The sequence below is a fragment of the Glycine soja genome, chromosome 16 (genome assembly GCF_004193775.1).
Source record: "Glycine soja cultivar W05 chromosome 16, ASM419377v2, whole genome shotgun sequence".
Taxonomy (NCBI): Eukaryota; Viridiplantae; Streptophyta; class Magnoliopsida; order Fabales; family Fabaceae; genus Glycine; species Glycine soja.
Genome location: NC_041017.1, coordinates 38,328,370 through 38,355,571, shown reverse-complemented (window position 1 = coordinate 38,355,571; position 27,202 = coordinate 38,328,370). Strand labels below are relative to the sequence as shown.

Genomic DNA, 27,202 nt, shown 5'->3' with positions numbered 1-27,202 from the left:
AACATGAGCCGATTGAGGTGAGTTCAGTCTTCTCTTTCATTTGGCACAACATTTACATTTACATTTTATGGAATTGTTTTGTGTGACAGAAAACTGCAAAAAACAGAAGGGCAAAGGAGAAGCCCACGAATATCTGCATTGGAGGCTGAGGCTCATGTCCATTCAATGAGGCGCCACTTGGACAACGGTCAGGGACCTGCATTCCGAACTAGGGGCAGAAAGAACACAAAACTGAGGCCAAACAAGGTCTTGTTTAATATTAACGTTTTTCATGCCTTGCTTAATCCCTATCTAATTATCTTATAGTTCACACTCACAAGCCACATTATGCAGGGTGTGAAGCATTCCTGCCATCAAGATATTCAAAAGAAAAGTGGTGATGGTGAGTAAAGGTCTTCTCACCCTCAATAAATAATTTGCTCAATCAAACTGAGGTGGCTTTGAACTTGATTAAAATTATTATTTCTTATGACACTCCCAGTGCATTCAATTTACTACGTTATTGATCATGTATCAGATAAACCATCAAAACTGCCATCTTCACCTTCGTTGCCTGAGAAACAAATACTTCAACTTGTACTTGACACTTTACAAAGGTGTACCTTACTTTTATCATTGTTATGTTACCAATTCGAAACCTTTGTTATCTCTTGTAATTTAAGTATAATATTTTAAACTCATATACAGGAGAGACACGTATGAAATATTTGCTGAACCAGTTGACCCAAACGAGGTGTGTGGTCATTTTTAGTCATAGTATTTGTGGATATTACACGGCATTCCCTTCTAATTCACTTTTTTTATGGAACTTTGTTCTAAGGTTGAGGATTATTATGCAATCGTTAAAGAGCCTATGGATTTTGGCACCATGAGGGCTAAATTACACGAGGGGATGTACAGGAGTCTAGAACAATTTGAGGTTTACAGCCTTTATTTTATATATGCTCACGTGGTTTTCTCTTGCATTAATCTAACACCATTGGTATCAATTAGCAAATATGTATGCTTAAACTGCTGTAATGTCCCGGCTCATCATCTAATTCTAATACATGGTATTTGAACCATTATGCAGCATGATGTTTTCTTAATATTCGACAATGCAATGCATTTTAATTCTTCTGGTACCATCTATTTCAGGCAGGTATGGAATATAATGCTGGTGAAATTGTGGCTCCTAGTTTTGCCATAAAATCTCTAATTTATCTTCATAAAATGATTTATAACCCCTTCATTTTGCAGGCTCGTGTAATCAATGAACTAGCTAAGAAAGTTTTTGATCTATTAAAAAACAATCCTGAGAAGTTTGAATTGGAATTCTCAGAAACAAGGCGAAAAGTAGGTCGGAGAAACCAAGGAGATTCTAGGGATTCCACAGACCTGAAATCCAGTGAAATAGCTAGTGGTGTGCCCTCAAAAACTGTGCCATGTTCTTCTCGTGGTACACCAAACAAGAGAAGCTTTAAGGCAAATCATGGGTCTAAGCATGTTGAGATTACTGCAGGTAAGTTACTCTGTAACATTCTTGTACTCAGATTAATATTCTACAAGCTAAATACTTTTTTTGACATTCTACTGGTTGTATTTTACACTGAAAAATCTCTTCCTCCCAAGCTTAGCTGCAAAGCTTCTTATGTATCATTTGTTCAACAAAACTATTCTTACATGATTTGTGTATTTAGAACATATCCAAAAAATAATAATAAAAATTTATCTATCAGGTACTGAAGAGAGAAGCAGAGGCAGATCTTCTGAGATTGATAGGCGATGTACTTATAGACCTTTGTCCCTTGAGGAGGATAAGTCAATATTTTCAACAGTATATGGTAAATTGAAACTGCTTGAGCACGTGAGTAATCTTGTTTATTCTCCTTGCCTAATGCGTCAACGCAGTTTGACAATTCTAGTTTGAATTTGTTTTTCTTATCCTTTATATAGGTAAATCAGCAAGATATTGGCTACAAAGATAGCTTGATGTTGTTTGCTAAAGATTTAGGACCCACTGCACAAAATATTGCTAAAAGGAAATTACTTGGATGTGAAATTCGTACAGCATCTACTTCTGCTCCATGCAGGCCAGATACTTCTAATGGAAGGGAAAAGGTTGAAGGCACATTGAATGCTGAAAGAGAGAAAGACTGCAGGCCCTTAGATGGTAATGCTTTGGGATGTCACAGGTTGTCCTTAGGGTGTCACAAAGAGTTCCCAAACAAGAGTTTCTGTTTTGATTCATCCTATTTGCAAGCTTGTGCTGAAGATTTTACTTACTCAGATCAAGGATCCAAAGAAACTGGTAAGAAGTCTGTGAGGATGTTACTGGACAGATCAAAGTTGCTTAATCAAGAAAATTTGTCTGTTTCAGTCCTAGAGAATTTTAAAGCTGGTAGTGTGGTAAACTCAAGGTTAGAAAACAGTTGTGAGCTTCAAAGTCAACCTCAGGCCATAGAAAGTAGTGATGTTTCAGGTTACGTTCAAGAAAAAAGCCAATTGCAAAACAATTTCATGTTTCGTTCAAATTGTGCAATGGGTGATCGTGAAGGAACAAATGAGATTAGTTGCTCAGCTGATCAGGCCATGAAGATTTTAAAATCAGACCAAACTGTGTCGTCGGCTTCTAGTTTTGTTTTCAATCTTCCATATTTGAAGACACGACTTGATCAGATAAATTCCTCAGAGTAACATAGGTTGTTACAACTGCAATAGGATTCTAGTGACAAGATGAGACCCTTTTCTACTCAAGTGAGTTATCAGAGAATTTTGATCGGTAATCCTCCAACTTATCTGCACACTACTATTTGCGGTCACAATCAGCCTAACACTAGTCATTGAATAATAATCAATAATAGCATACTGAGATTCGACGCCTTTGTTGTTGTCTAATCTTTGAAGGGTTAAGGGCCAAATGGAAATTCATGTTGTGTGTTAAAATTGCTAGGCGTTTGCCCCTTTTTCAAAGAAGACCGCATTAATTAGTTGTCTAACATGAGGTATTAAAGCATGAATTGGTGGTTTGTTGGAATGGAATGCTATTGTTAATTTTCTCCTTTGTTGTAAATGGTGACCATCTTTCAATAATAATTAATACACATGATATGTTTCTAATAAAATTTGACTGAGTGATATATGCTAGCTAGTTATGGTGCTGAGCTGCCCGTGTCCATTTTGTAATCTTAACCTACCAACGTATGTTTGCTTGTCATGTACTGAACTATATGGAACTGCAGGCATATTAATTGACAGATTACTTACAATGGCTTCGTATTAGGTGCTCGTAAAGTTGGTCATGGAAAAGCTCGTTGAGAATTAGTGGTCTAAAGACAGGAAAGTGTTAAGTAAATCCAAGATTCAGGCAAAAAAAAGCTGTCTTGTTCGATTTTGGAATGTGCTTTTAATTTTTGAGACAAGTATATATGAAAAATATAAATGTCATCTGTGGACCATATTTTTTCATCCTCGCAAACATGGAAGCTGAATACGTTAAAATTAATACAAATTTCTTGAAACTTTTAGAAGAATACAAATTGAAAGGTTACGTAGTAGAAAACACAAATAAAAATCATGTACCATTAGAAAGCACAAGATCCATCCTATTAGAATTAAGTGTCAAGATGATTATGAATATTTTAATAGTACAGTGCACTGCCATTTGTGTTGTGTTATTCATGTCTCATTATTTGGTTTTATTTACCTTCAAATGCTTATATATCAATATCAATATATTCTAGGACTTTTCAAACAAAGCAAGTAATAAATGTAGGCTTGTATGCATAAGAGTGAGACAAATTGTCATTGTGCGCCTAAAAATGGGCCTTGTGGACTTTTTTATGTTCACCGTTAATTAGTTTAATTATTTTTAGAATTTTATTTTAATTTTGAAATTGAACTTATATGAAAACCTGTGTATGACCTTTTTGACTTGGTCTTTCATCCAAAAACGTGGGTTAATGAAGCTAACAAATATTCACATTTTTATTCTTTAACATCCATAATTTTATTCACTAAGTTAATGGGCTTATATTAAGCTTAGAAATAATCACTGAGCCTATAATAACTTCTAGTTGTTTAAAATGAATGTACATGAATCATTAATCTTAAATGAATATATTGGATGCGTTCAACTCAGCTCCTATATGTGGGATATTTATCAGTATTGGAGATAAGGGGTGAATCTATGAGATGAATAAGTGCAATTTTGATCTTATCTAGATAGAAATGAAACTAAATAAAAGAATGGGGAGATTTAAAATGAACGATGGGAAAGGGAGGGGCGTTAATTGCTACGAATCCTACGTTCAAGGGGGGCATGGAGGCACCAGACACTTGTGTGTTAGATTTAAAATGGGAAAGGGTTGGTTATAATGAGTTGAAAGTTGGGAGGGACAGGGTTGGTTGTTTTCTGATCGAGATCGTGGCAGTGGCTGTGGTTTGGTGGTGGCGGCAATGGCATACAGGAGAAGACACGGAATATCCAGAGCTTCCACCTTCAAGGAAGAGGTTCATCCAGATCATGATAATGCCAATGACCCAACTCCTCTTCCATCTTTGTCCTCTTCCTTTTCCTTCACTCCATCTTCCTCATCCTCCCTTGCTGCTCAGGCCATCAAAGCCTCTGCTGCTCGTCGTGATCCCTCTCTTTCTTTTACTTTTCCCAAATCTGAACATGATCAACATCACAGATCAAAGGTAATCAACTAATTTTCTCATCATTTTCATTTCATTGAGTCAAACGGATAAACAAAGCCTTAAGTTTTTAGTTGAAGTATGGTGTCAAATTCACAAGTGTGGTTTGATTGAGGGTCACTGATGGTCATGATCTCCCGCAACAATATATATACATTGATGTAATAATATTATATGCATGGCATGCAGAGCTTTGACGCTTACGGGGATGTTTCCAAGTCTGGTGTGTGGGGCGTCCTCGCCAAGAAAGCCAAAGAAATTCTAGAGGACGACAAGTCATCCCCACAACACAACAACGTCGTCAATATCAAGCCTGTCGTCGACATCGACAAACTCAAATCACACTCTTTTAATACCTTTGCTCCTAATAAGGCAGCAGGAGATCACAGAACTCCAATTAAACTAAAAGAAATTTCTCCAGATCAATCAAATCAAACTGCAGCAGATACGTGGAATCCATGGCAGCAACCAGACCAGACAGGAGGAGGAGGAGCCTCTCAAACTATCCATGAAACACAACTCAAGGCATCTCGCGACGTAAGGTGGCACTAACAATTTTGTGATGATGCATGTGCTTCATTTCAATGAATATTCTCAATTGTTTCGATCGCTTTCTTTAATGACATGACACGCACGACTTTCTTTTTCGTTTTGTTTTGGTTGGGTGACATACAGGTGGCAATGGCAACAGCTGCCAAAGCAAAATTACTTCTTCGGGAGCTAAAAACCGTTAAAGCGGATTTGGCTTTTTCTAAAGCACGCTCTGCTCAACTAGAAGAGGAAAACAAAATGCTCCGGGACCGCGAGGGTACCGACAAGGGACAAAACGTTACCCGTGCAGATGATGATTTGGTTGGTATTGATAATTAGTTAAGTTTTTTATTTATGTTTTCTCGTGGTTTTAAATTGTGGTCGCAATTGCAATTATGGTGAGTAAGAAAACCTTCACATCGTGGGCAACTACTGAAAAATGAGGACGCGACGCGGTTGTTGCGGCGAGTCGAAATACCTATGTTGCGATTGCAATTGTGATATTTAAAACCATGTGTCTTCTACTTGTTCCTTAATTAATTTGCTGGTGATGGACCAGATCCGGCTTCAACTAGAGACACTTCTTGCTGAGAAGGGTCGATTAGCTAGTGAGAACGAGGTATATGCACGGGAGAATCGTTTTCTACGGGAAATTGTTGAGTACCATCAGTTGACCATGCAGGATTTGGTGTATCTTGATGAGGGCATGGAAGAAGTCACAGAAATTTATCCCTTAGATACCACTGGCACTGTGGTTCCTCGGGTGTTGCCAAAGTCCCCACGCTCGCCTTTAAGTCGAGGAGGCTCGCATACTAAATCATTTTTTTCTGTGCCACAAATACTAGAACAAGAACAAGAAAACAATGTTACATCAGAGTTAGATGAGGCTCCTCCTAGTATCGATATCTCAGTCTCAGTTTCTAAAGATCAGCATGCAAAGTGATCTTTAATTTTATACATGTGTAGTTTGGTTTAGCCTTAGATGGGTTTCTTACTAGTGGAAAATACATATATATGCACAATGCATGCATTACTTGTAAGATTTATTCACATGTTTCCCAAGGAAAGAAAAAATTAAAATAGGACCGACGATGGTTAGTGTTGTACGTGTTCCCCCGAAACAAAAACACATTTGTTGTTAATTGATTCTGGATCCATATATATGTAACTTGCCCGCCCAGAAAGGGTTCGTTTGGCAATGCAAATTCTTCTTCTTTCTCTCCTTTTTATTAGCATGAACAAATTTTATTACTATATACCAAGAGAAGTCTAACACTTACATAAAAAATTTGTTTATTCACTTGTGTTTCAAGTTTGTTTCTCACCATCAGAAGGCTCATTCTTTAAAGTTTAGTTCAAAAACTTCATATATAGCTTAATAGCTTCACAAAAGTTAACCTAAAGTTTTGTTTGTTTTGTTGTTTTATTTAAGCTCAACGATTAAGGGCGTTCGATTTGTTATTATTGCAGAATCATGTGCATGCGGCCGTCCAATTAATGCAGTCAGAATGCTAATATGATGTCACTAATAATGAAAACGAGCTTCTACCAGAATTTGTGCTTACTCTATCTCTTGACCCATGTCAATGATATGATACAATCATACAACTACAAAATTATCCTAATTTCTTTTTAGTTTCTTGTCAATGATTTAAACTTGTTACCTTATTGTACCATCTTAAATAAATAATTTCCAGGAGTTTTAAAAATAGGAAATTATTAATTATTGCCATGCACTTTACAAGAAAGAAGGGCCGGGGGGCAAAGCGGATTCCCTTCCTTTCTTTCTTTATTGTAATTTGCTTTGAAAGCAAGAAATACAATAATTTAGGAAAAGTTAAAATCATCCACGCTTTATTTAATCATTTTCTTATGTTAACTACTTTATTCAGCCAAATCCTTCATTCGTGATCAGAAACTTACAGTTGCCGACTTAACAAAAAGAGGGGAAAAAGTCACTGACTTGTTATACATTCTTTTCATCTATTTTTCAGTTCCACGTATGCCAATTACAATTACCTGTTAGTGTCAATTCGTCCAGCACATTTTTCATACGAGAAAATGCCATCATATCGCTCCTAAATGTTACTCAGGTGAAAATGTTATGTTGGTGTAAGTTGTGAGAAGTAAGTGAAACTTGTGTTTTATCAAGAATTGGACGTAATCTCAGTAATAAAGATGAACTGGTATAAATTTTTGTGTTTGATATTTTTTTGTTTTCCTTCTACTTTCAACTAACCCAAGGTTAGAATTGGTTTTTAGGCTTTTGAAAATATCTTGTGCTTTATATATTTGTTGTGCATTTTTATTAAAAATCTATTATCTATTTTACAAAGTTCTCGAGACAAAAATCTTTGTTGATTTACGAAAAAGGTTTAAGAATTTCTAAATTCTCAATTCAACCTATCTTCTTGTGATTTTTGTCTTTACAATCGTGTGAAGAATCATCTCTATATCCAACAAGAAATATGATCTCTCGTTGCATGCACAACGGTTAACATGCATAATGCCCCATTGATTTTTGCTTTGACGTGCCTAATTAACAAGGGCTTTTGGGTAAGTTGTGCTAATGAGAACTCGAGCATAATCAACCCTATGCATATCTCTGGCACCTTCATCAATATCAATAAGTGAACCAATACCATTCACCAGCTTGGAAAAACACTCATGTCCCTATGCTTCAAGGGTATCCCCGTGCACTGAACCCAGGCCAATCGATTTGCTGATACCAAGTACCGAACTAAAAATAGAGAGAATTTTCCCCTTCTTGTTTTACCAGTTCATGTACCTTTTCATCGGACACCCCCTGTTGTTAGTACTAAATCCCCACCCATATATCTCAGGTTAACCTCCTCACTTCCATCCATAACATGAATCTTACGTGATCTATCATTCATTTTAAGATCAACAAGAGTCCCCACCCAGCTATCTGTGAGCCAACTTTTATCATCTAAGTTTACATTAATTACCATACCCTTCCAATCATCCCCTACAGACTTCTTGTCGTTGTTATTTTTCACTCTCCATACTTTCTTAACTGGCAGCCCCTTCAACTTCCCATCATTGGTGTGAATTCTGATATGTCCATTGTTGTGGTTAAAAGGTTAAGGACTTCAACGACTGATTCATGAAATTATCTCTACCTTCATCTTTAGCTTTATGTTGGTACAGCTCCCTATATGAATAAACTTGGTGAGGCCGATGCAGTGGCTTTTTCGGGGAAAAGAAAACACCAGTTCTTCTGTATCTGGGTAAATTCACATGAATTTTCTGATCACCAATGTGAATGTTATCTAGTTCCTTTTTCTAGTGACTTTGGATACCTGAAAAGCAAATAAAACCAAATCTCCTACCCCATTTATTTTTCCTCTCAACTATGAAAACCTCCTTCACTTTCTCATATCTACCAAAGATACTCCTGAATTCCTCTACACCAAAACCATCCGGGAAGTGTGAAAAAAGTAAGTCACCACATTTGGTTTGAGCGATTTCTGGTTTTTCACCAAAGTCCAGCCTTCATCACCACCCTTACTAACACCCCCACCTTGATCCTTCCTCACGTCCTCACACTGTTTCCCAGAAGAACCACCCCCACAATGTTTCCCTGACCTTCACTAACTCGAAGAACCCTCAATCTGTTCCCCTTTCCACCTCGCTACACTCAGAGGATCATCACCCATAGTTCAGAAGATCATTTTCTACTGGATACTCCTACTTTATTGGTTTGGTTGAATTCAAATGTTATATCATTAAAATATAATTCAATTAAACAAAGGATAATATAATTTATGATTCCCTATTACAACTTTTTTCAAATTGCATAGCCTTCTCTAGGGATGCAAAGTGAAAGCATGCCTATTTCCAAATGCATATTATGTTCATATATCGTGGCTAACAATAGCACACTCAGCTACGACATTAATAACCAAGAAATAAGTCTGAGTAATGTGGAAGTAATGCAATATAGATATATCGTTGCGTAGTACAGACACGCCGAGTGATGTTGATTTCATTTCATGGTTTACTTTTGAGAGAAGAAGTTTTTTTTTTACCAAACAGGGTATTCTTGTAAAACAATATATCATAGGTGTTTTTCAAAATTACCTATGTGGGAGCAGAAAAGCATGTTTGAAATTATATTGTAAGAAAAATCATGCCAACAATACGTATTTATGAGTTTAGAGCACCGATTAAAATGACTTGTTGAAGACATAGTTGTATAAAAGTAGCTTGTGTTGCACCAATCCTTAATTGATGAGTCAAACTTTTTTTTTACTTGATCATACACTTCAAATACAGGATTTTCAATAAGAAAAACCCTAAAGAGCTAAGGAGACCTAATACATTATTTATTAATCGTAGGCATTTTTCACACAAATCAGAATTAAATATCTAAAACTCATAATCAATTAATCACATTATTAGTATGTTTAAATATCATTCAAATCCAATGAATCATAATATTAATTCATTTTTAACAAAATAAAACGGTATAATTAATTGTGGCTCACTTTTTTACCAAATTCTAACTAAAATGAACACTATGACTCATTCATCAATCATCACTGCTCGCTGAACTGAGCTGTACATCATTTTAGATTTTCATTGAGATTGAGGTTAAGGTCCAAAAAGAATTCATGGAGATTATTGGATTTTAATGACCGTAACTTCAATATCCTCGCATGTTATATCCAAAATACGGATAAACATTCTTTTCATTATTGTTGCATAAGATTAAATTCATGAATGATGAATGCACTTGCTTCTATTTTTAGTAGGCAGATATTGGTACATCTTCAATGAATTGAATTGATTCACGAGTGTTTCTGCGCTGCACTCCAACGAACGAAGGAAACAAAACCAACTACCATCACATTAAATTTGGAGCCACTTGGTTTCGGGACAGAACAATTTGGTATATATGTAAAATAAGTAGGGTCATACGTGTAAAAAGACTCACTCATACAGAGTGTGTGCCTTTATTTATTTATTTATATTCTTTTCTTTTTGGTGACGAGTCATCAGTCATGTATGCGTGAATTTCTTTAACAAGTTTTTTTTTCTTTATTCTCTTTCCCCTACCGGTAACTGTATTTGTTTTCTCCTAGTATTAGTTCTTATTGTCCATTATTTATGTTCTTACTTCTTTCGCAGACTTGATTAAGGATTTTTTTGTTCAATAAACAAATCATTTTTTAAATATATTTGTTTTAATTTTTTAAAATAATCAAAAGCTAAAATAATATAAAATTGGATCAAAATCGAAAGTTATTTTAAATAATTTTTCATAAAATCATTTTTTTTTTCAATATGTAACAAATTCGTGATAAACATATTGAAAATAAGGACATTAAATTTTAATCCAACTTATTCAGGGCTTTTCTTTAATTGAGTTTAAGTCAATTCAGTCTATCTAATCGTAAAGCGCTAATTCTTTTTTGGCTAAGTAAAAAATTAAAAAAACAAAAAACAAAAAAAGACATAACGCAAATTCAAACCGGACTTTGAGTTTTTCTATTACCAAAATAAAAATGGACTTTTTATTTATTTTCATAAACAGAACTCAATGAAACTAAGTTGTCATCTATACGTAAGCTTAACTAATAATAGAACCCTTCATACGAGTTTCCGAGATAAGACTGTGTTTTTTTAATTATTTATTTTAGTTAACATAAAAATTAAATTTTAATGTATTATTATTAAAAGTACACCTATATTCAATCAAATAACATTATTATATAAAATAAAATTAAAAAACATCAATTACGTGGAGGAATTTAAGTCTTAAATATATTCAAAAATACTTAATACAAAGTTTTATTGCGGATAATAAATTTATCTAATATGTTGATGGTAATGAGTCTCTGACCTAAGAAAAAAAGAATAATAATAATCTGACTGGACTTAAGAAAGATTACCTCACCGAAAAATAAAATAAAGTATTATATAGTCATCAAGAGAATATTGAATGATGTGAAAAGGTTTGTTGAGAGAGAAGAAGAAAGGGGATTGAATGGAAGGGGAAGGGGGGCGATGGTTGCATTTTAGGAGCAATTTAGATATAGAATAGAACAATGTAGGATTGGTGTTTTTGTTTTGGCACGGGCCACAAAAACAGTCACGCTGCTTTCTGCTTTTGTTGTGGTGTCTCCTCAAGTGGACCTCAACTTACTTATCTCCTTCTTCCCGCATGATCCCAACCAAAATGCAGTAATGGAGGACTCTGATGAAGATATTGTCTGCAACTGGGTGCCTTCCTCCCCCGAATAAATGGATTTAGGGCTTTCAATTCTTCTTCAGCCCCTTTTTGGAGATTCCCCAGTGCTGCCCTTGCCTTTTCCCATTACTTGCAACGGTTCAATTCAAAGCTGCTTCTTCTTTAGAATATTGCTCTTTATACCCCTTGTTCTCAATATAACCCAACAACTCACAACTTTATTATTATTATTCTCCATGAGGCTTCATCTTCTTCTGCTGCTGCTTCTTCTTCTATGCTTTTCTGCTCCTCATGCCAGTGCTCAGTCTAGCCAAGCCAGGTCCCTTGACGCAATTCTGCAAGAATATGCCTTCAAGGCTTTGGTCAAACCCAGAACAGGTACCATTTACAACGCAACAGCAACTCAGCTTCCTTCCAATTTGACCGGGGTTAAGATTTCCGCATTGAGATTAAGGAGTGGCAGCATGAGGAGAAAGGGGTTTCCCAGTTACAACGAGTTTGAGATTCCCATAGGGGTCATTGCCAAACCATATGTGAAGAGGCTGGTTTTGGTGTACCAAAATTTGGGGAATTGGTCCAACAGCTACTACCCTCTGCCCAATTACACTTACTTGGCTCCTGTCCTGGGACTCTTGGTTTACAATGCCTCCAATTTGTCAGCTACTAATTTACCAACGCTCAATGTTAATGCCTCTGGTGACCCTATCAAGGTCAAGTTCCTCCATGTCAAAGTTCCTCCTCTGGGTGCTGTTCCAAAATGTGTTTGGTTTGATTTGCAGGGTTCTTCCAATTTCAGCAATGTAACAGGAGGCAACACTTGCTCCACCTCCTCGCAGGGCCATTTTTCTATTGTCGCCGAGTCTTCTGCTCTTCCACCACCGGCTCCTTCTCAACCGCCGTCACCACCACCACCACCAGCAGCAGTTGTTCCAAAGGAGAGCAAGAGTAGCAACAAGGTTGGGGTTATTGTGGGGTCTGTCTTGGGTGGATTTGCATTCTTAGTTTTGCTGAGTTTGCTGGTTTTGTGGCTGCTTAAGTACAAACAAAAAAAGAAAATACAACAGATGGAAAGGGCTGCAGATGCCGGAGAAGCGCTTCATATGGCCTCTGTTGGGGATACTAAAGCACCTGCTGCCACGGTTACTCGAACCCAGCCTACCCTTGAACACGAATATGCGCCCTGACACACACTCATATGTGCAAGCTCCGTTGCTGTATTCATAAATTCTTCAAACACCTCTTTTTGGTGGTTGTTTGCTTAGGCTCTTTTCTTCCCCTTGGTTAGTTTATACTGGTGGTAAATGGTAATATAGTATAGATTTTTGTGTAAAGTAAATCTGTTTATTATTATCTCCTTTGTGATTCATTGTGGTGTGAATGTATGTACCAGCCCAAAGTGATTCTATATGTGATGAATTCAGTTGTTCCATTGACAAGAAATAAAAATGTAGATCCTACTTTTGGGATTATTTTTACTGATCCTCTTTGCTCCTGTTTTGAAACTTGATAAATTGGTATGAATGGTTGGCTCACAAATGCCTTTTATTGCTCCTGCAAAAAGCACTCTTGGGAATTCATTGTGGGCTTCTTTTTGCCTTGTCTCTGCTTTTGTTGGCATTGAATTGCTAATAATAGGATTTAGGTAGGATATAGAAAAGGGAACTTGATCATGAAGAAAGCAAATGGCTTAGAATTAGATTATTCAAGTTGTAACTGTGGCTGTGTTCATTGTATGTTCCTGGTCTCCTAATTATGTTTCCAAGCAAACAAGTGAGCAAAGTAACTCAAGATATGCTGCTGAGTGGTAGTCCTTGCAGCACATGAATCTTCATACTTTTGCTTGCAATGCTTTCCTCTCCCCTATCCTTCAAAAGAACCACACAGAAAGAACATCCAACCAACCATAAGTTGTGCATAAAACTAACTTACACGACTTGCATAAGCAACCATCCATTGATTCATTTGTTCCAGGAACGATGATAACACTGAAACTAGGTGCACATAATTGATGGACAAGAATGATTGATTTTCCTGCCCTTCTCAGGGTGTGAATGTTTGACTAGATACATATATGGGGTCGGTTACTCGGTTTTTCAGTTTTCACTTTTCAAGGATTGATATTCAGATGTGATCAAACTTAATGTCCAAAATTGCAGCCAAATGCTCTCCTATCACGATATCTTCTTCCCTTTTCAGATTGACATTTTATTGTCGTAAAATTCGGGACAGCGCATGGCCAACGAATCCAATTAGTTTGCTATGACTTTAAGCTTAGAAGCCGTCAGGACAACGCATGTCCAAACATCAGGACCCTTTCTTTAAGTTTTGAAAAGGATAAATATATTAGTAGTATTTTTAGGCATTAAATTTAGAGAAAAAAGAGTATATACTAACATGGTAAAAAAATTTGCACTATCATTTGCATTATCATCCAATTATAACCTATATTATGTAAGTTAAATTTGTTGACTTTTATAATAATTACTTAAAAAATTATATTAATGGTGAATTATGATTGAACAATAATGTAATTTTATATAGTTAATATATTACCATTAAACTCTTAAATTTATTTATATTATTATAGTTTTCAAAAAAAAAAATATTACAACATACATTTTCTTGATAAACAACAATATTTTTCTATCTTTCCCGGTTTAAGTACCACCCTCTAAAACACTTTGTTGAGAATTCATGAATAGGATTCCTAAAAAAAATTGATGAATGTTTCATTTTCCTATAACTATTGTGCTTATAATGAATTATCATGAACATTTTAGTAACTTTAAAGTCAGTTACTACATGAAAGTTTTACTTCGGCTATAAAAATGAGAAAATTTTATTCTTGTTTATTCACAAATTTATATTTTCATCAATTTTTTATATTTTACCGATGAGAAACTCTTTTTCCCATGTTAATTTTCTAAAATTGTTAAAACATTCGTTCGCCTTAAATAAAACTGATAAAAGGTAACCTGAATTGCTTTAACTCTACCCTGAACCTGAAGCGACCAAAATCCGCTAATAAAAGCTTATAAAATTTAGGTTATATTTTAGTCGCATGAAAAAAAAATATATAAGATTGGTTGAATCCCTCTTGCCAACAACAAACTAATCGTTAACGATAAAAAAAAAAGTCCCCTAAAGAATCATTGATTTTTTTTTCTCTTTCAAATAACATAACTAATATTATTACACGTTTTTTTCTTCTTCTTTTCCACCAGTTGATACTCAAAATATAATTTATATTATTAGCATCCAAAGGAATCAAAGAAGAGGCATGTCTCTAAATGGCTGGATGAGATAAGATGAGTGGAGAAAGAATGACGTCCACAGCTCAGCAGCACCGACGCCAAAAAAATCAGTTTAAAACTCAATTATTAAGTTGTGTCTTGTTGCAAAGCTAGCCCTAGGGAAGTTTGCATACATATTATGAATTTATTGTTTTATTACTGTGTTCTTTGGTCCCTGGAAGCCACAACTCCATACCGCTACCCAAACTGAATTGTCGACCCTTCTTCAAAGGCATACAAGATACATATAATGGAAAGACAATTTTAATTTCCACCACAATTTACACCTTTTCACTTTTTGCCCACTCAATTGGCCAAACTTTGAAGCTACCTAGTATATTGCAAAACTTAAGGGATTATTTAATTTTTTTAAAAATATTTTCTATTTTTTTATCTTTGACTAAAAAATGTTATCATATTTTACTTTATTTCTTATGTTTGGAATTTATTTTCATTGTTATCTATATAAATATTAAAAAAAGTGTCACTTTATAATTAAAGATACAAATGCAAAATTTCTAAAAAAAATATTTTTTTTTCAAACGTGAAAGTTCCTAAGGGGTCATTTGGTGTGAAAACTAAATATTTTATGTTTCCACTTTTAAATACAAAAAGGACACCTTATTTTAACTGTATTTCTTATATTAAAATATTTGTATAAAAAAGTGAAAAAATAATTTATTTTCATTATTTCTTATATAAACTTTTACAAATAATTTTTTTACAACAAAATAAGAAAACAAAGAAATATTTTTTCAAACCAAATAGTATCTAACCTTTTCTCCAAGTAACCAAACTACATTTTATGTCACTAATACTATAGTTATTCCTATCTTTAGTCCTATTTATAAGACTTGTTTTTAACTGCTTCACAAGAATTAGTGAATTTATTTAATTTAGTTAATAATATTAAAATATCAACAAATATATATTTTTTCTAAAATAATTCTTTTAAGTACTTATACTTTGCATTCTTTATGTTATGAGAATATAACATATTAAAGACTCTATCATCTCTAGACACCGACTCATCTCTAACGATTGACCGACTCATCTCAAGGGCCGACCAAGTTATGACTAAGTCTAGGAACAAACTAAGTGAGACATCGCATTTCTGACATGACACATAAATGCAACAATGCACTCATACCACATACCGAATCAACATGATCATATATAAACACGGGTCTTTTGAGAATCAATATTATGAGAACACATGTAAAGAGTTGTCGAGAAAACACTTCATATAAATAGAGATGAACTTCAAGCTTCACCTCAAGTTAATGGTTAAGGCATAGCTGGGATGGAGCATAGTGGAGCCTCTGAGTCTTGGGACACTCCATCCTCCCTTCAATGTCCTCCTGATGTGAATATATTTAATTTTTATAATCTCTTTCCACCATATCACCTAATTATTTAGTACATTTTTACTTAATGACATTTGAAAGAAAAAAAAGCCGATTGATGTAATAGACAATTTGAAAGACAAACTTCACAAAATTTGCATGCAAAACTGGCTAGGGGTCATAATATATTGCATTACTCAATATTGTTTGTGCCTAATAACCAAACAAATGAATAGGACGGGTCAGCATAACCTCAAGCTGCATCAGAGCATCTTGACATTTATGCAGAATAGCTTAAACCTCGTGACGCAAAATTGATTTCAAGACAAGATGCATATTAGAAATACACACAGCTGAGTGGAGGCAAGGATTTGTTTTGTTTTGTTGAAAAGATAATGAAAAATAGGGCACAATCCTTCTCATTTTCTTTCCAATTTTCGCGAAGTATGGATTGGCTTGTCTAATTATTCATAAACCATCAATATCGAGTTCTATTCTCAATCACAAAAGTCCTTCAAAATTCTAAAAGGCAAGAAACATATCTAAGTCCAATTGTAGTGATTGATCCATTCTGCTTCCTTGGAAAAGCTGGAGCATCAGAAAAACAAAACATTTCCTTCACAACCACACTGATAAAACAACCTACATTTTCCAACACAAGAGAAGTTATGATTTCTATTCTATAATTTTATGCGTAAAGAAAAGGATAAATTACATTTTATCCACATGTAGGTTCACCCACTTTCTGATTACCCCTGCATTTTTGTTTTGTGTCACTCACCCCTTACTCGCTAGAGGTTTTTTTTTTTTTTTTTTACATATATTACCCCCGTAAAAAACAAAAGTTAGGGGTGATAAAATGTTAAGCTATCGTGCCAAATAGAAGGCTAACGTTTGTAACTTAACCAAATTGAGAAAGGTTGAAACTACAAGAGAATTGAGTTTAATTTGACAAAAGAAAATCAAACCTCAAGCTCAAGGTACCTGTTAGCTTTCTTCGGAAAAAAGCTCACAGACACATGTTAGTGATGTTACCCTGAGCATGAAAAAATGTACAGATGTCAATTGTCCTTTTAGTTGTCGAAAGTTGTCGAAATCACAAGTTCTTTTTTTTGATAAAAAGAAAAAAAATATATCAAAGAGTAAAAGAGCAAAAGTATATGAACAACTAAAGAAAGTAAGAAACCACTAAACAAAACAAAGAAGCTACGTAAAAGATATCACATGAAAGAGAATAATCTAGGCAATCCCTCTAAATATCCAACAAAGAACCCATTCTAAAACAGCCACTAGCTAAGCAACATAAAGAGGCTATTAGGAACTTATCCTATAGAGAGAGTAATAGCAAAACAATATCATTGAAAATTCTAGAATTTCTGTGACCATAGACACCAAATCACTCATATATTAACTGCACACAACTAAAGAATGTTGCCTTCTGTACTGCTCCATCAACCTATAAATTTTAAGAAGAGGGTATATAATAGAATAAATAGAGACTCGGGTATGAGGATGTAATACTAAGCGTTGGCTGCTATGATTCACAGCTTCCAGTCATATCAAACTCATCTTTGTTTTTCTTTTTTCTTTTCAAGGAGACATGCTCACGATCACATCTAGGAGTGTTTGCAGATTGAATTTGATGATTTTGAAGAAAAAAACCATCAGACCCAATCATTTTGGTTTTATTAATTTATTATTCAATCAATTTAATTTAAACTTTTAATCTAATTCAATTCAATTTAAAATAGTTTGAATTAGATATGTTTTTAATCTTAATCCTACTTTTAACTTTTTAGAAAATATTAGATAAAAATAAAATATATAATAAAAAATAATTCAAAATATCAAATATTTTATTTATATGTCATTATATAACTAATAATAGAATATTTCATATTTTAACTAGTAAAAATATCTTTAGTTAAATATATTTTTCATATATATTTTATAAATATAGAAGAAATAAAAATAAAAATGAGTAATATTACAAATTTATAAATAAAAACATATGTACATGTATAAGTTTAATTTTGATTAGTTTCTAAAATTAAATGTGAAATCCTACCCAATCCAATAAAAAAATTGCGATTTTTCAATTTTATAATCCGTTTGGTTTTTAGTTTATTCGGTTTTTAGTGTTCTTGAGAAACTTTGATATTAAGAGCCATGATCTGCACGGTGGCGAGATTGTCGGAGGAGAGGGCGATGGCAGACTGGAGGAGCTGGAGACGGGTCGGGTTCGTAGGGAGGGGTTCTGGGATGGGGAGAGAGAGGCTTCACATTGCTGCGGGAAGCGCGTCGCGGCACAGGCTTGTTGGAGAACGAGTGAATGAAGTGAAAGGAACCCAGCCCAAGTTTCTTGGATGTGTGGACCAATTATACGGTGCAATGTGTCATCTAGGCATTCAGAGGGCAAAACCGGATATCCACTGTTCATTCTACCGCACACATCAAAACTTAAGTGGTGGGCTGCAATTTTGGACACTACATTTCACATCTGAATTTCATCCTTGAAAACTGAAACCATGTAACCGACCCCATATGTCTATCTAGTCAAACATTCACACCCTGAGAAGGGCAGGAAAATCAATCATTCTTGTCCATCAATTATGTGCACTAGTTTCAGTGTTATCATCATTCATAGTACAAATGAATCAATGGATGGTTGCTTATGCAAGTCGTGCAAGTTAGTTTTATGCACAACTTATGGTTGGTAGGATGTTCTTTCTTTCTTTCTTTGTGGTTCTTTTGAAGGATAGAGGATAGGAAAGCATTGCAAGCAAAAGTATGAAGATTGATGTGCTGCCAGGGCCAGCACTCAGCAGCATATCTTGAGTTACTTTGCTCACTTGTTTGCTTGGAAACATGATTTGGAGACTAGGAACATACAATGAGCACAGCCACGGTTACTACTTTAATAATCTAATTCTAAGCCATTTGCTTTCTTCATGATCAAGTTCCCTTTTCTATATCCTACCTAAATCCTACTATTAGCAATACAATGCCAACAAAAGCAGAGACAAGGCAAAAAGAAGCCCACAATGAATTCCCAAGAATGCTTTTTGCAGGAGCAATAACAGGCATTTGTGAGCCAACAATTCATACCAATTTATCAAGTTTCAAAACAGGAGCAAAGAGGATCAGTAAAAATAATCCCAAAAGTAGGACCTACATTTTTATTCCTTGTCAATGGAACTACTGAATTCATCACATATAGAATCACTTTGGGCTGGTACATACATTCACACCACAATGAATCACAAAGGGATAATAATAAACAGATTTACTTTACACAAAAAATCTATACTATATTACCATTTACCGCCAGCATAAACAAACCAAGGAGAAGAGAAGAGCCTAAGCAAACAACCACCAAAAAGAGGTGTTTGAAGAATTTATGAATACAGCAACGGAGCTTGCACATGAGTGTGTCAGGGCGCATATTCATGTTCAAGGGTAGGCTGCGTTCGAGTAACCGTGGCAGCAGGTGCTTTAGTATCCCCAACAGAGGCCATATTAAGTGCTTCTCCAGAATCTGCAGCCCTTTCCATCTGTTGTATTTTCTTATTTTGTTAGTACTTAAGCAGCCACAAAACCAGCAAACTCAGCAAAACTAAGAATACAAGTCCACCCAAGACAGACCCCACAATAACCCCAACCTTGTTGCTACTCTTGCTCTCCTTTGGAACAACTGCTGCAGCTGCTGCTGGTGACGGCGGTTGAGAAGGAGCCGGTGGTGGAAGAGCAGAAGACTCGGCAACGGTAAAAAAATGGCCCTGCGAGTGGGTGGAGCAAGTGTTACCTCCTGTTACAATGCTGAAATTGGATGAACCCTGCAAATCAAACCAACACGTTTTGCAACAGCACCCAGAGCAGGAAGTTTGACATGGTGGAACTTGACCTTGATAGGGACTGGAGCCAGAGCAGGAATTAACATGGAGCATTGGTAAATTAGTAGCTGACAAATTGGAGGCATTGTAAGCCATGAGTCCCAGGACTGGAGCCAAGTATGTGTAATTGTGCAAAGGGTAGTAGCTGATGGGCCAATTCCCTAAATATTGGTTCACCAAAACCAGCCTCTTTACATATGGTTTGGTAATGACCCCTATGGGAATCTCAAACTTGTTGTAAATGGGAAACCCCCTTCTCCTCATGGTGCCACTCCTTAATCTCAATTCGGCAATCTTAACCCCAGTCAAATTGGAAGGAAGCTGAGTTGTTGCATTTCTTTCTGTTACATCACATTAACAATCATATCAAAAAAAATTCTTTCTTTCTCCAATCTCTGTGTTATGATGCAGAGAGCACAGGGGTATCCAAGAATATTTTTCTTTATTTAATTTTCTCAATAACTCGGATTCAGTGTGGCATTTTCCAGTAATTGACGGAATAAGTCATGGAATGACATAATATCTAGCTTCTCGGCTCAGTTTGCAACAAGAGCTCTTATTGGCTATCAAGTTTATAGTTTTCACTCGCCATGTGAAGATTCAATTCTTCAAGGATCACATAAATATCTTCCAGACCGAAATGGACTAAATTCCCTGCTGAAAATGTGTAAACTTTCTTTCTCACCTCAATCCAACTCTGGCCAGGTATTTTTTTTAGACCTTTTGTCCTTGCCGACACCCTCACTCTTGCAGAGTCATCCCATCTTCCATTTGCAGCATAAATATTTGACAGCAGCATGAAGCTCCCAGTTATTTTTGACTTCAGGGTTAGAATTTGTGAAGCTGTTTCTTCTACAATGTCCATATCTTTGTACATTCTGCATGAGTTCAGAAGAGCTCCCCAAACATACTCATTAGGTTCAATTGGCATGTTTCGAACAATATCAGTTGCTTCTTTCAAAAGTCCAGCACGACCAAGGAGATCAACCATGCATGCGTAGTGCTCTACATTGGGTTCAATCCTAAACTCTGTGACCATCTGATCAAAAAGGTTACGACCAGCAGCAACAAGTCCAGCGTGACTGCAAGCAGATAGAATAGCAACAAAAGTGATGTTGTCTGGCTTCATTCTGGCTCTAATCATCTCATTAAAAGTTCTCAAAGCATTCTCACCAAGCCCATGCATTCCATAACCACCAATTAAAGAGTTCCATGAGATTAAATCTCTACCCTCAATGTTATCAAACACTAAATGTCCTTCCTTGAAATCCCCACACTTCATATACATGTTAATCAGACCATTTCCCACCAAAATATTGTCACTCATCATATTCCTAATGGCATAACCATGGAGCTCCCTTCCAAGGTTCAATGCTGCTAACTCAGCACAAACTGATAAAACGCTGGAAATTGTCACACAATTGGCCATTACTTTGGCAAGCTGCATTTGCCTAAACAGTTCTAGTGACTTCTCACCACGCCCCTTATACGCAAAACCACTAATCACTGCACTCCAACTTATCACATTGGGCCTCACCAGGGAATGGTCATCTGAATCTGATTTCTCCATATGCAAAAATGCTGCATAGGCTTCGTCACACAATCCAGATTCAGCATATGACGATATCAAAGCATTCCAACTCACTAGGTTCTTGTTCTTGATTTCCAAAAATACTTTATGTGCATCCCCCATATGTTGGTGCTTCCCATAAGTCCCTATTAGTGCATTTTTCACAAACAAATAATCTTCATATCCACCTTTAACAACATACCCATGGATTTCTTTGCCCCAGTCAACTTCAGCCATATCAGCACACACAGATAACACCACAGCCAGTGCTTCGGCACCAATTTCAATTCCCCTTGTCCTCATCACCTTAAACAACTCAAGAGTTTCATCATAAAGCCCACATCTAGCATGGCTCGACAAGAGTGAGGTCCACGTCACAGAGTTCGGCTGCAAACCTTCCAACTCCATCCGCTTAAAAACCCTAGAAGCACCAAGAGAATCACGATTTAAGGCATAACCTGAAACCATAGTATTCCAAGAGACAATACTTCTCACAAACATTCCGTCAAACAGTTGGCGTGCATCCTCCATTCGCCCAAGCTTCCCATACATACCCACGAGTTCATTCACGACATGAAGGTGATTCCGAAACCCCATTTGCAAAGCATGACAATGGACAATCCTGCAGAGATAAGAGCTACCCAGAGACGAGCAAGCCCGTATTACCAATGGAAGAGTGAAACCATCAGGCAAAAATCCAAGCTTTCGCATTTCAACATAAAGCTCAAGTGCGTGTTGATGGTACCCATGAGAGACATTGGCTCTGATAATGGAGTTCCACAAAAGAAGATGGTGGAGTGACTCAAGAGGGATTGCATCAAAGACTTTGCGAGCGTGAGAGAGAAAGGCAAAGCGGGCGTAAACGGCTATGAGCCTAGCGGCCAAGAAGGGTAAACGATGCGCGGTGGTGAGAACCAATTGGGAGTGAAGCTGACGAGCTTGTTGGAGAGTGAAGCAGCGTTGAAAAAAGGCGTGGAAGGAGTAAATGAGTTCATCATTGTGGACGTGGGAGATGAGAAAAATGGGTTGAAATCGTGAAAAGAGAGAGCGGAAGCGCTCAGAGGCTGCATTGAGCATGAATGAAGATTTTAAATAATGTCACCTTTCAAGACGGGGTTTCAGGGAATCGGAAGAAGAAGGTGGAGTGAGTGCGGCGCAGAAGAGTTTTTGATAGAGAAGGAGAGCGACTTTGGAGCGGATTTTTTTTATTTCTATTCTGATTACATTTTTTTCCTTCTCTTTTTCGTTTTTCTCTTGGCTTTTTCTGATGCACATTCGATGTTGGTGTTTGAGCTGTTTTTTTTTTCTGATTTCTTCTTCGTTCTCTGTTTGATGCAGATCCAGTGCTGGTGCTGAGGCCTGGGTAGCTGTTCGGTGCGCGTGATTCTGGTGTGGCGAAGATGGGATTCAAAAGTGTTGTTGGTTGTTTTGTGGTTCCCGCTATGGGCTGCATTTTGGAGTGAGATACTGAATTCTGTGTTGATTGTTTGGAGTGGAAGTGAGGTTATTTTTGCTAGATTTCGATGACTTTTGTAATTGTATTGATATAATTTTTTATTTTAGTTTCTTCATTTTTTTTACATTTGTAATTCTACACATTTATGAAGAATGTATTAGATTAGTATTTTAAAATATTTTATAAGAATGTATTGATTTTTAAGATTTTAAAAAAATTATATGATTAGAATTTTATAATTTAGATTTTCATGAATTTATAATATATAAATTCATGAGATTCAAAAGAATTTGATAAATTTATAGGATTTTAAAAGACTTAATAAATTTTTAAAAAATTTAAAATTATAAAGAATTAATTAAAAGATAAAAAAGAGTAAAATCAATAAAAAAAATTAATTTTGTAATAGGTAATTGATTATAACTTTATATCTTCTTATATGTTGCATTTTTTTTTATAAGCAAACTATTTCATTGGTGCAAAAACTCAAACACTAGGAGTACTTGGATTTACAAATTTTGTTATGTTTTATGATTATTGTTTATCATATGAATAGTATTTTTCTTAAAAAATATCTTATTATTTTTTGAATTTGATGGTTTTTTTTATTTTTTTTCCAAGACTTAAATATGACAATTTTTTAATGGCTCAATCCGATAATCAATCCAATTAAAATTTGATTGGGTTGACAAAAAAAAAGATAAACTTAATCTAATCCAACCCAATTAAGTTTAATTAGATTGAGTTAAAAAAATAGATAAGACTAGATCCAACCCAACCTACTTACACCCCTAGTTGAAAGACAAAGTGACAAATTCATCAAGGTTCTAAGAACAGATGAAGGAGGGGAGTACACACCAAAGGAATTTGAGTCATTTTGTGAAAAGTTTGACATTTAACATGAAGTCATAACTTCTTACACCCCTTGGCACAATGGATTGGCAGAAAGAAGGAATGGAATTGTACTCAACATGCTAAGAGCATGATGAAGCAGAAGAATTTGCCACATTCCTTTTGGGGTGACGCAGTTACCACAACAGCCTATTTGCTCAATAGATGTCCCACTAAAAGGCTCAAAGAAAAGGTGCCATATGAGTATTAGACTAGTAGAAAACAACTATGAGTCATTTGAGAATTTTGGGCTTTTTGTGTTTTAAAAATGAGAATGATGCAAACAGAAAGAAATTGCAAGATAAGAGTGAAGTCATGATTCTAGTTGGCTATCATGCCATTAGAGCATATAGACTTTTCAATCCAGCAAAGCAAAAAATCGAAGTGAGTAGAGATGTGATGGTGAGTGAGGTTGAGTCATGGGATTCGAAGAACCAAATGAGCAACCCGAACTCAATAATTCTAGTACAAAATGAAAAAGATACAACATCTAATGTGGCTTAGAACCAAAAATCACAAAGGGACAGGGAGTTTCCAGCCAAGTATACAAACTTTGAAATGCTTCATGAAATTGAAGTAACACCCGAAGGTGATTTAGTGCATTTTGCTTTACTGGCAGATGCAGAACCAATTGATCATGAAGAAGCCATGAAGGAATATGTTTGGAAGAAAGCAATTATGGAAGAATTAAAGGCTATTGAGAGGAACCACACTTAGGAGCTAGTTGAATTACCTTTGAACAAGAAATCAATTGATGTCAAATGGGTGTTTAAACTAAAACTAAATCCTAATGGGTCTATTGCAAGACACAAAGCTAGATTGGTGAGTTAGAGAATTCAAGAAAAAGCCTGGTGTAGATTATACAAAAGTTTTTGCACTAGTGGCTAGGCTTGAGACAATAAGGTTGTTTGTTGCCTTAGCTAGTAGTAATTGATGGCAAATTTGAATTCTTGAATGGTCCTTTAAATGTGATGGGTTTTTTTGAACTCCCTTCCTATGTGGAGTAAAAACCTAAATGAGAAGACCCATTTTGTCTCACTTATTTAAGTGGAGAGGGGTTAGATTAGGGTGAAAAAGAGAGACTCATTTGTGAGGTAAAAATAGTTACAAAACATTGAGAGAGAAAGGAGAGGAAAAATCATTGTGATTTTCACACACTCACTAGATAACGTTTTTCAGATTGCAATTTCGGATTTGTTCACCATTGGATCGAGCTAATTTTTGGACAATGGGTTCTACACATGTGATACTTCAAATTTTCCTATTGGATTGTCAAAAAGATATCTATAGAGGGAGATAAGTGTTTCACATTCTCTATTATACATTTTGGGTTTCATCTTCTTGTTTTTCTATTGTAAACATTGGTGTTCATATTTGGATTTGACTGTTTGTAGCATGTTTTAGTACACTTGTTAGAGACTCTCTTGTACCTTTATTGATTATAGTAGAGTTATTTCTTTAGTCTGAACGACTCATGGTTTTTACCCTTGCATTGAGGGGTTTTTCACGTTAAACGAATTGTGTCTCTTGTGTGTTCTTGATTTTTATTTTGCACTCTATATTTTATTGGTGTTCTTCATAGATTTTTCCAAGTTAGGGAAAATTTATTTTCGCTACCTATTACTCTGTTATTGAGTTTGTTATTGTATTGATTTATTTTCCCCATCAAAGTGGTATCAGAGCTCTTTGGTTAAGGGGTTGTTTTTCTACTTGCTTGAACGATGGAGGCACATATGAAGATGGTATCCTTGAGTGGAGCAAACTATCACTTTTGGAAGGGCAAGATGAAGGACTTGTTATTTGTGAGGAATATGCATCTTCGAGTCTTTAGAACACAGAAGCCAGATTCTATGTCTAATGAAGAGTGGGGTTTTGAACATGAACGCGTATGTGGTTTTATTACACACTTTGCATATGAACCTATTTACAATCTTATTTCTCATGAGACACATGTGGGAACTATATGGCAAACTCTAGAGTCCTTGTATGCTTCTAAATCAGGGAGCAACAAATTGTACCTGTTGAAGAACTTTGTTGAATTGAAGTATAAGGACAAAATTCCATTTACTGAGTACTTGAGTGAATTTCAAGGATGTTGCGATCAATTGTTAGTCGCAGGTATCAACTTTGATGATGATGTGTTGGGATTGTTCCTATTAATAACTTTACCTGATTCGTGGAAGACATTTCGGGTTTCCATGATTAGTGTTGCCCCTAATGGTATTGTTACTTTGCAAATGGCAAAAACTAGTGCTCTTAATGAAGAGATGAGAAGAAAGGCGCAAGGTACTTCTTCTCAATCAGAAGTGCTTGCTACTGAAAACAGGGGGAGAAGCCAAGAGAAGAAGATGAAGGGTGATAGAGACAAGAGCAGGAGCAAGTCTAGGTCTCCATACAAGAATGTTGAGTGCCATTATTGTCACAAAACAGGGCATATCCCGAGGAATTGTTTTCTATGGAAGAAGGAGAGTAAAGACAAGAAGGATCATGATGATGACCGTGTGACTACTGCTACTAATGATGATCTTGTTATTCTCCATGACCTTGACTCACTTAATCTTGTATCTAATGAGAGCATGTGGATAATTGATAGTGGTGCTACACTGTATGTTACAGCCAGTAAGGAGTTATTCACATCTTACACTCCAGGTGATTTTGGAGTCTTGAAGATGGGTAATGATGACGTGTCCAAGGTGATTGGTGTTGGTGATGTTTGTTTGCAAACCAACATGGGAATGTAGTTGCTACTTAGAGGAGTGAAACATGCTTCGGATGTCCGCTTTAATTTGATCTTTGTGCAGGTACTTGATGATGTTGGTTATGATAACCACTTTGGTTCTGCAAAGTGGAAACTCACCAAGGGTGATTTGGTTGTGGCCAAGAGGGAGAAAATTTAAAAGTTGTATTGCATGAAAGCTTTGGTTGCCTCTTTGTGGCACCGAAGGCTTAGTCATATCAGTGAGAATGGGCTGAATTGTTTAGCCAAGAAGGATATGCTTCCAGGATTGAAGAATGCAAATTTAGAGAAATGTTCCTATTGCATGGTTGGTAAACAAACCAGAGTATCCTTCAAGAAGCATCCTCCCTCCAGAAAATCTAAGTTGCTTGAATTGGTGCATTCAGATGTTTTTGTGGCCCTTTGAAGGTGAAATCCTTTAGTGTAACACTTTATTTTGTTACCTTCATTGATGACTATTCCAGGAAACTTTGGGTCTATGCTTTGAAGACGGAAGACCAAGTTCTTGAGATGTTCAAGGAGTTTCATGTCTTAGTTGAGAGGCAGTCAGGCAAGAAGCTGAAATGCATTCATACTGACAATGATGGGGAG

General features: G+C 35.8%; 4 protein-coding genes and 1 pseudogene across 4 annotated transcripts; 3 read left to right on the top strand and 2 right to left on the bottom strand.

The window, feature by feature from the left end:
- The first annotated feature begins 3 nt into the window (after nt 1–3).
- On the top strand, nt 4–2,676 carry LOC114390053 (transcription factor GTE12-like). Its single transcript, XM_028350731.1, has 10 exons — nt 4–17; nt 90–246; nt 334–382; nt 518–596; nt 688–733; nt 821–952; nt 1,073–1,141; nt 1,240–1,513; nt 1,740–1,846; nt 1,936–2,676. The coding sequence occupies exons 1-10, from the start codon at nt 4–6 to the stop codon at nt 2,674–2,676; spliced, it is 1,668 nt and encodes a 555-aa protein (XP_028206532.1).
- Nucleotides 2,677–4,245: 1,569 nt separating this feature from the next.
- On the top strand, nt 4,246–6,363 carry LOC114390370. The gene is made up of 4 exons (XM_028351093.1): nt 4,246–4,680; nt 4,867–5,214; nt 5,353–5,529; nt 5,768–6,363. The coding sequence occupies exons 1-4, from the start codon at nt 4,438–4,440 to the stop codon at nt 6,149–6,151; spliced, it is 1,152 nt and encodes a 383-aa protein (XP_028206894.1). The 5' UTR covers nt 4,246–4,437; the 3' UTR covers nt 6,152–6,363.
- A 4,810-nt stretch (nt 6,364–11,173) lies between these two features.
- On the top strand, nt 11,174–12,904 carry LOC114391252. Its single transcript, XM_028352309.1, has one exon. The coding sequence runs from the start codon at nt 11,479–11,481 to the stop codon at nt 12,607–12,609; it is 1,131 nt and encodes a 376-aa protein (XP_028208110.1). The 5' UTR covers nt 11,174–11,478; the 3' UTR covers nt 12,610–12,904.
- Nucleotides 12,905–19,211: 6,307 nt separating this feature from the next.
- Nucleotides 19,212–20,475, bottom strand: LOC114390052 (annotated as a pseudogene).
- Nucleotides 20,233–23,035, bottom strand: LOC114389295 (putative pentatricopeptide repeat-containing protein At1g17630). The gene has a single exon (XM_028349936.1). The coding sequence runs from the start codon at nt 22,602–22,604 to the stop codon at nt 20,514–20,516; it is 2,091 nt and encodes a 696-aa protein (XP_028205737.1). The 5' UTR covers nt 22,605–23,035; the 3' UTR covers nt 20,233–20,513.
- Nucleotides 23,036–27,202: the final 4,167 nt, after the last annotated feature.

What these genes read in the sequence shown, in the direction of transcription:
- LOC114391252 (XM_028352309.1), top strand. Translation starts at nt 11,479, where the DNA reads ATGGATTTAGGGCTTTCAATTCTTCTTCAGCCCCTTTTTGGAGATTCC.
- LOC114390370 (XM_028351093.1), top strand. Translation starts at nt 4,438, where the DNA reads ATGGCATACAGGAGAAGACACGGAATATCCAGAGCTTCCACCTTCAAG. An exon ending in AACTCAAGGCATCTCGCGAC is followed by an intron (nt 5,215 to 5,352) that starts GTAAGGTGGCAC and finishes GGTGACATACAG; the next exon opens with GTGGCAATGGCAACAGCTGC. An exon ending in CCCGTGCAGATGATGATTTG is followed by an intron (nt 5,530 to 5,767) that starts GTTGGTATTGAT and finishes GTGATGGACCAG; the next exon opens with ATCCGGCTTCAACTAGAGAC.
- LOC114390053 (XM_028350731.1), top strand. An exon ending in CAAAACTGAGGCCAAACAAG is followed by an intron (nt 247 to 333) that starts GTCTTGTTTAAT and finishes CACATTATGCAG; the next exon opens with GGTGTGAAGCATTCCTGCCA. An exon ending in AATTGAAACTGCTTGAGCAC is followed by an intron (nt 1,847 to 1,935) that starts GTGAGTAATCTT and finishes TCCTTTATATAG; the next exon opens with GTAAATCAGCAAGATATTGG.
- LOC114389295 (XM_028349936.1), bottom strand. Translation starts at nt 22,604, where the DNA reads ATGCTCAATGCAGCCTCTGAGCGCTTCCGCTCTCTCTTTTCACGATTT.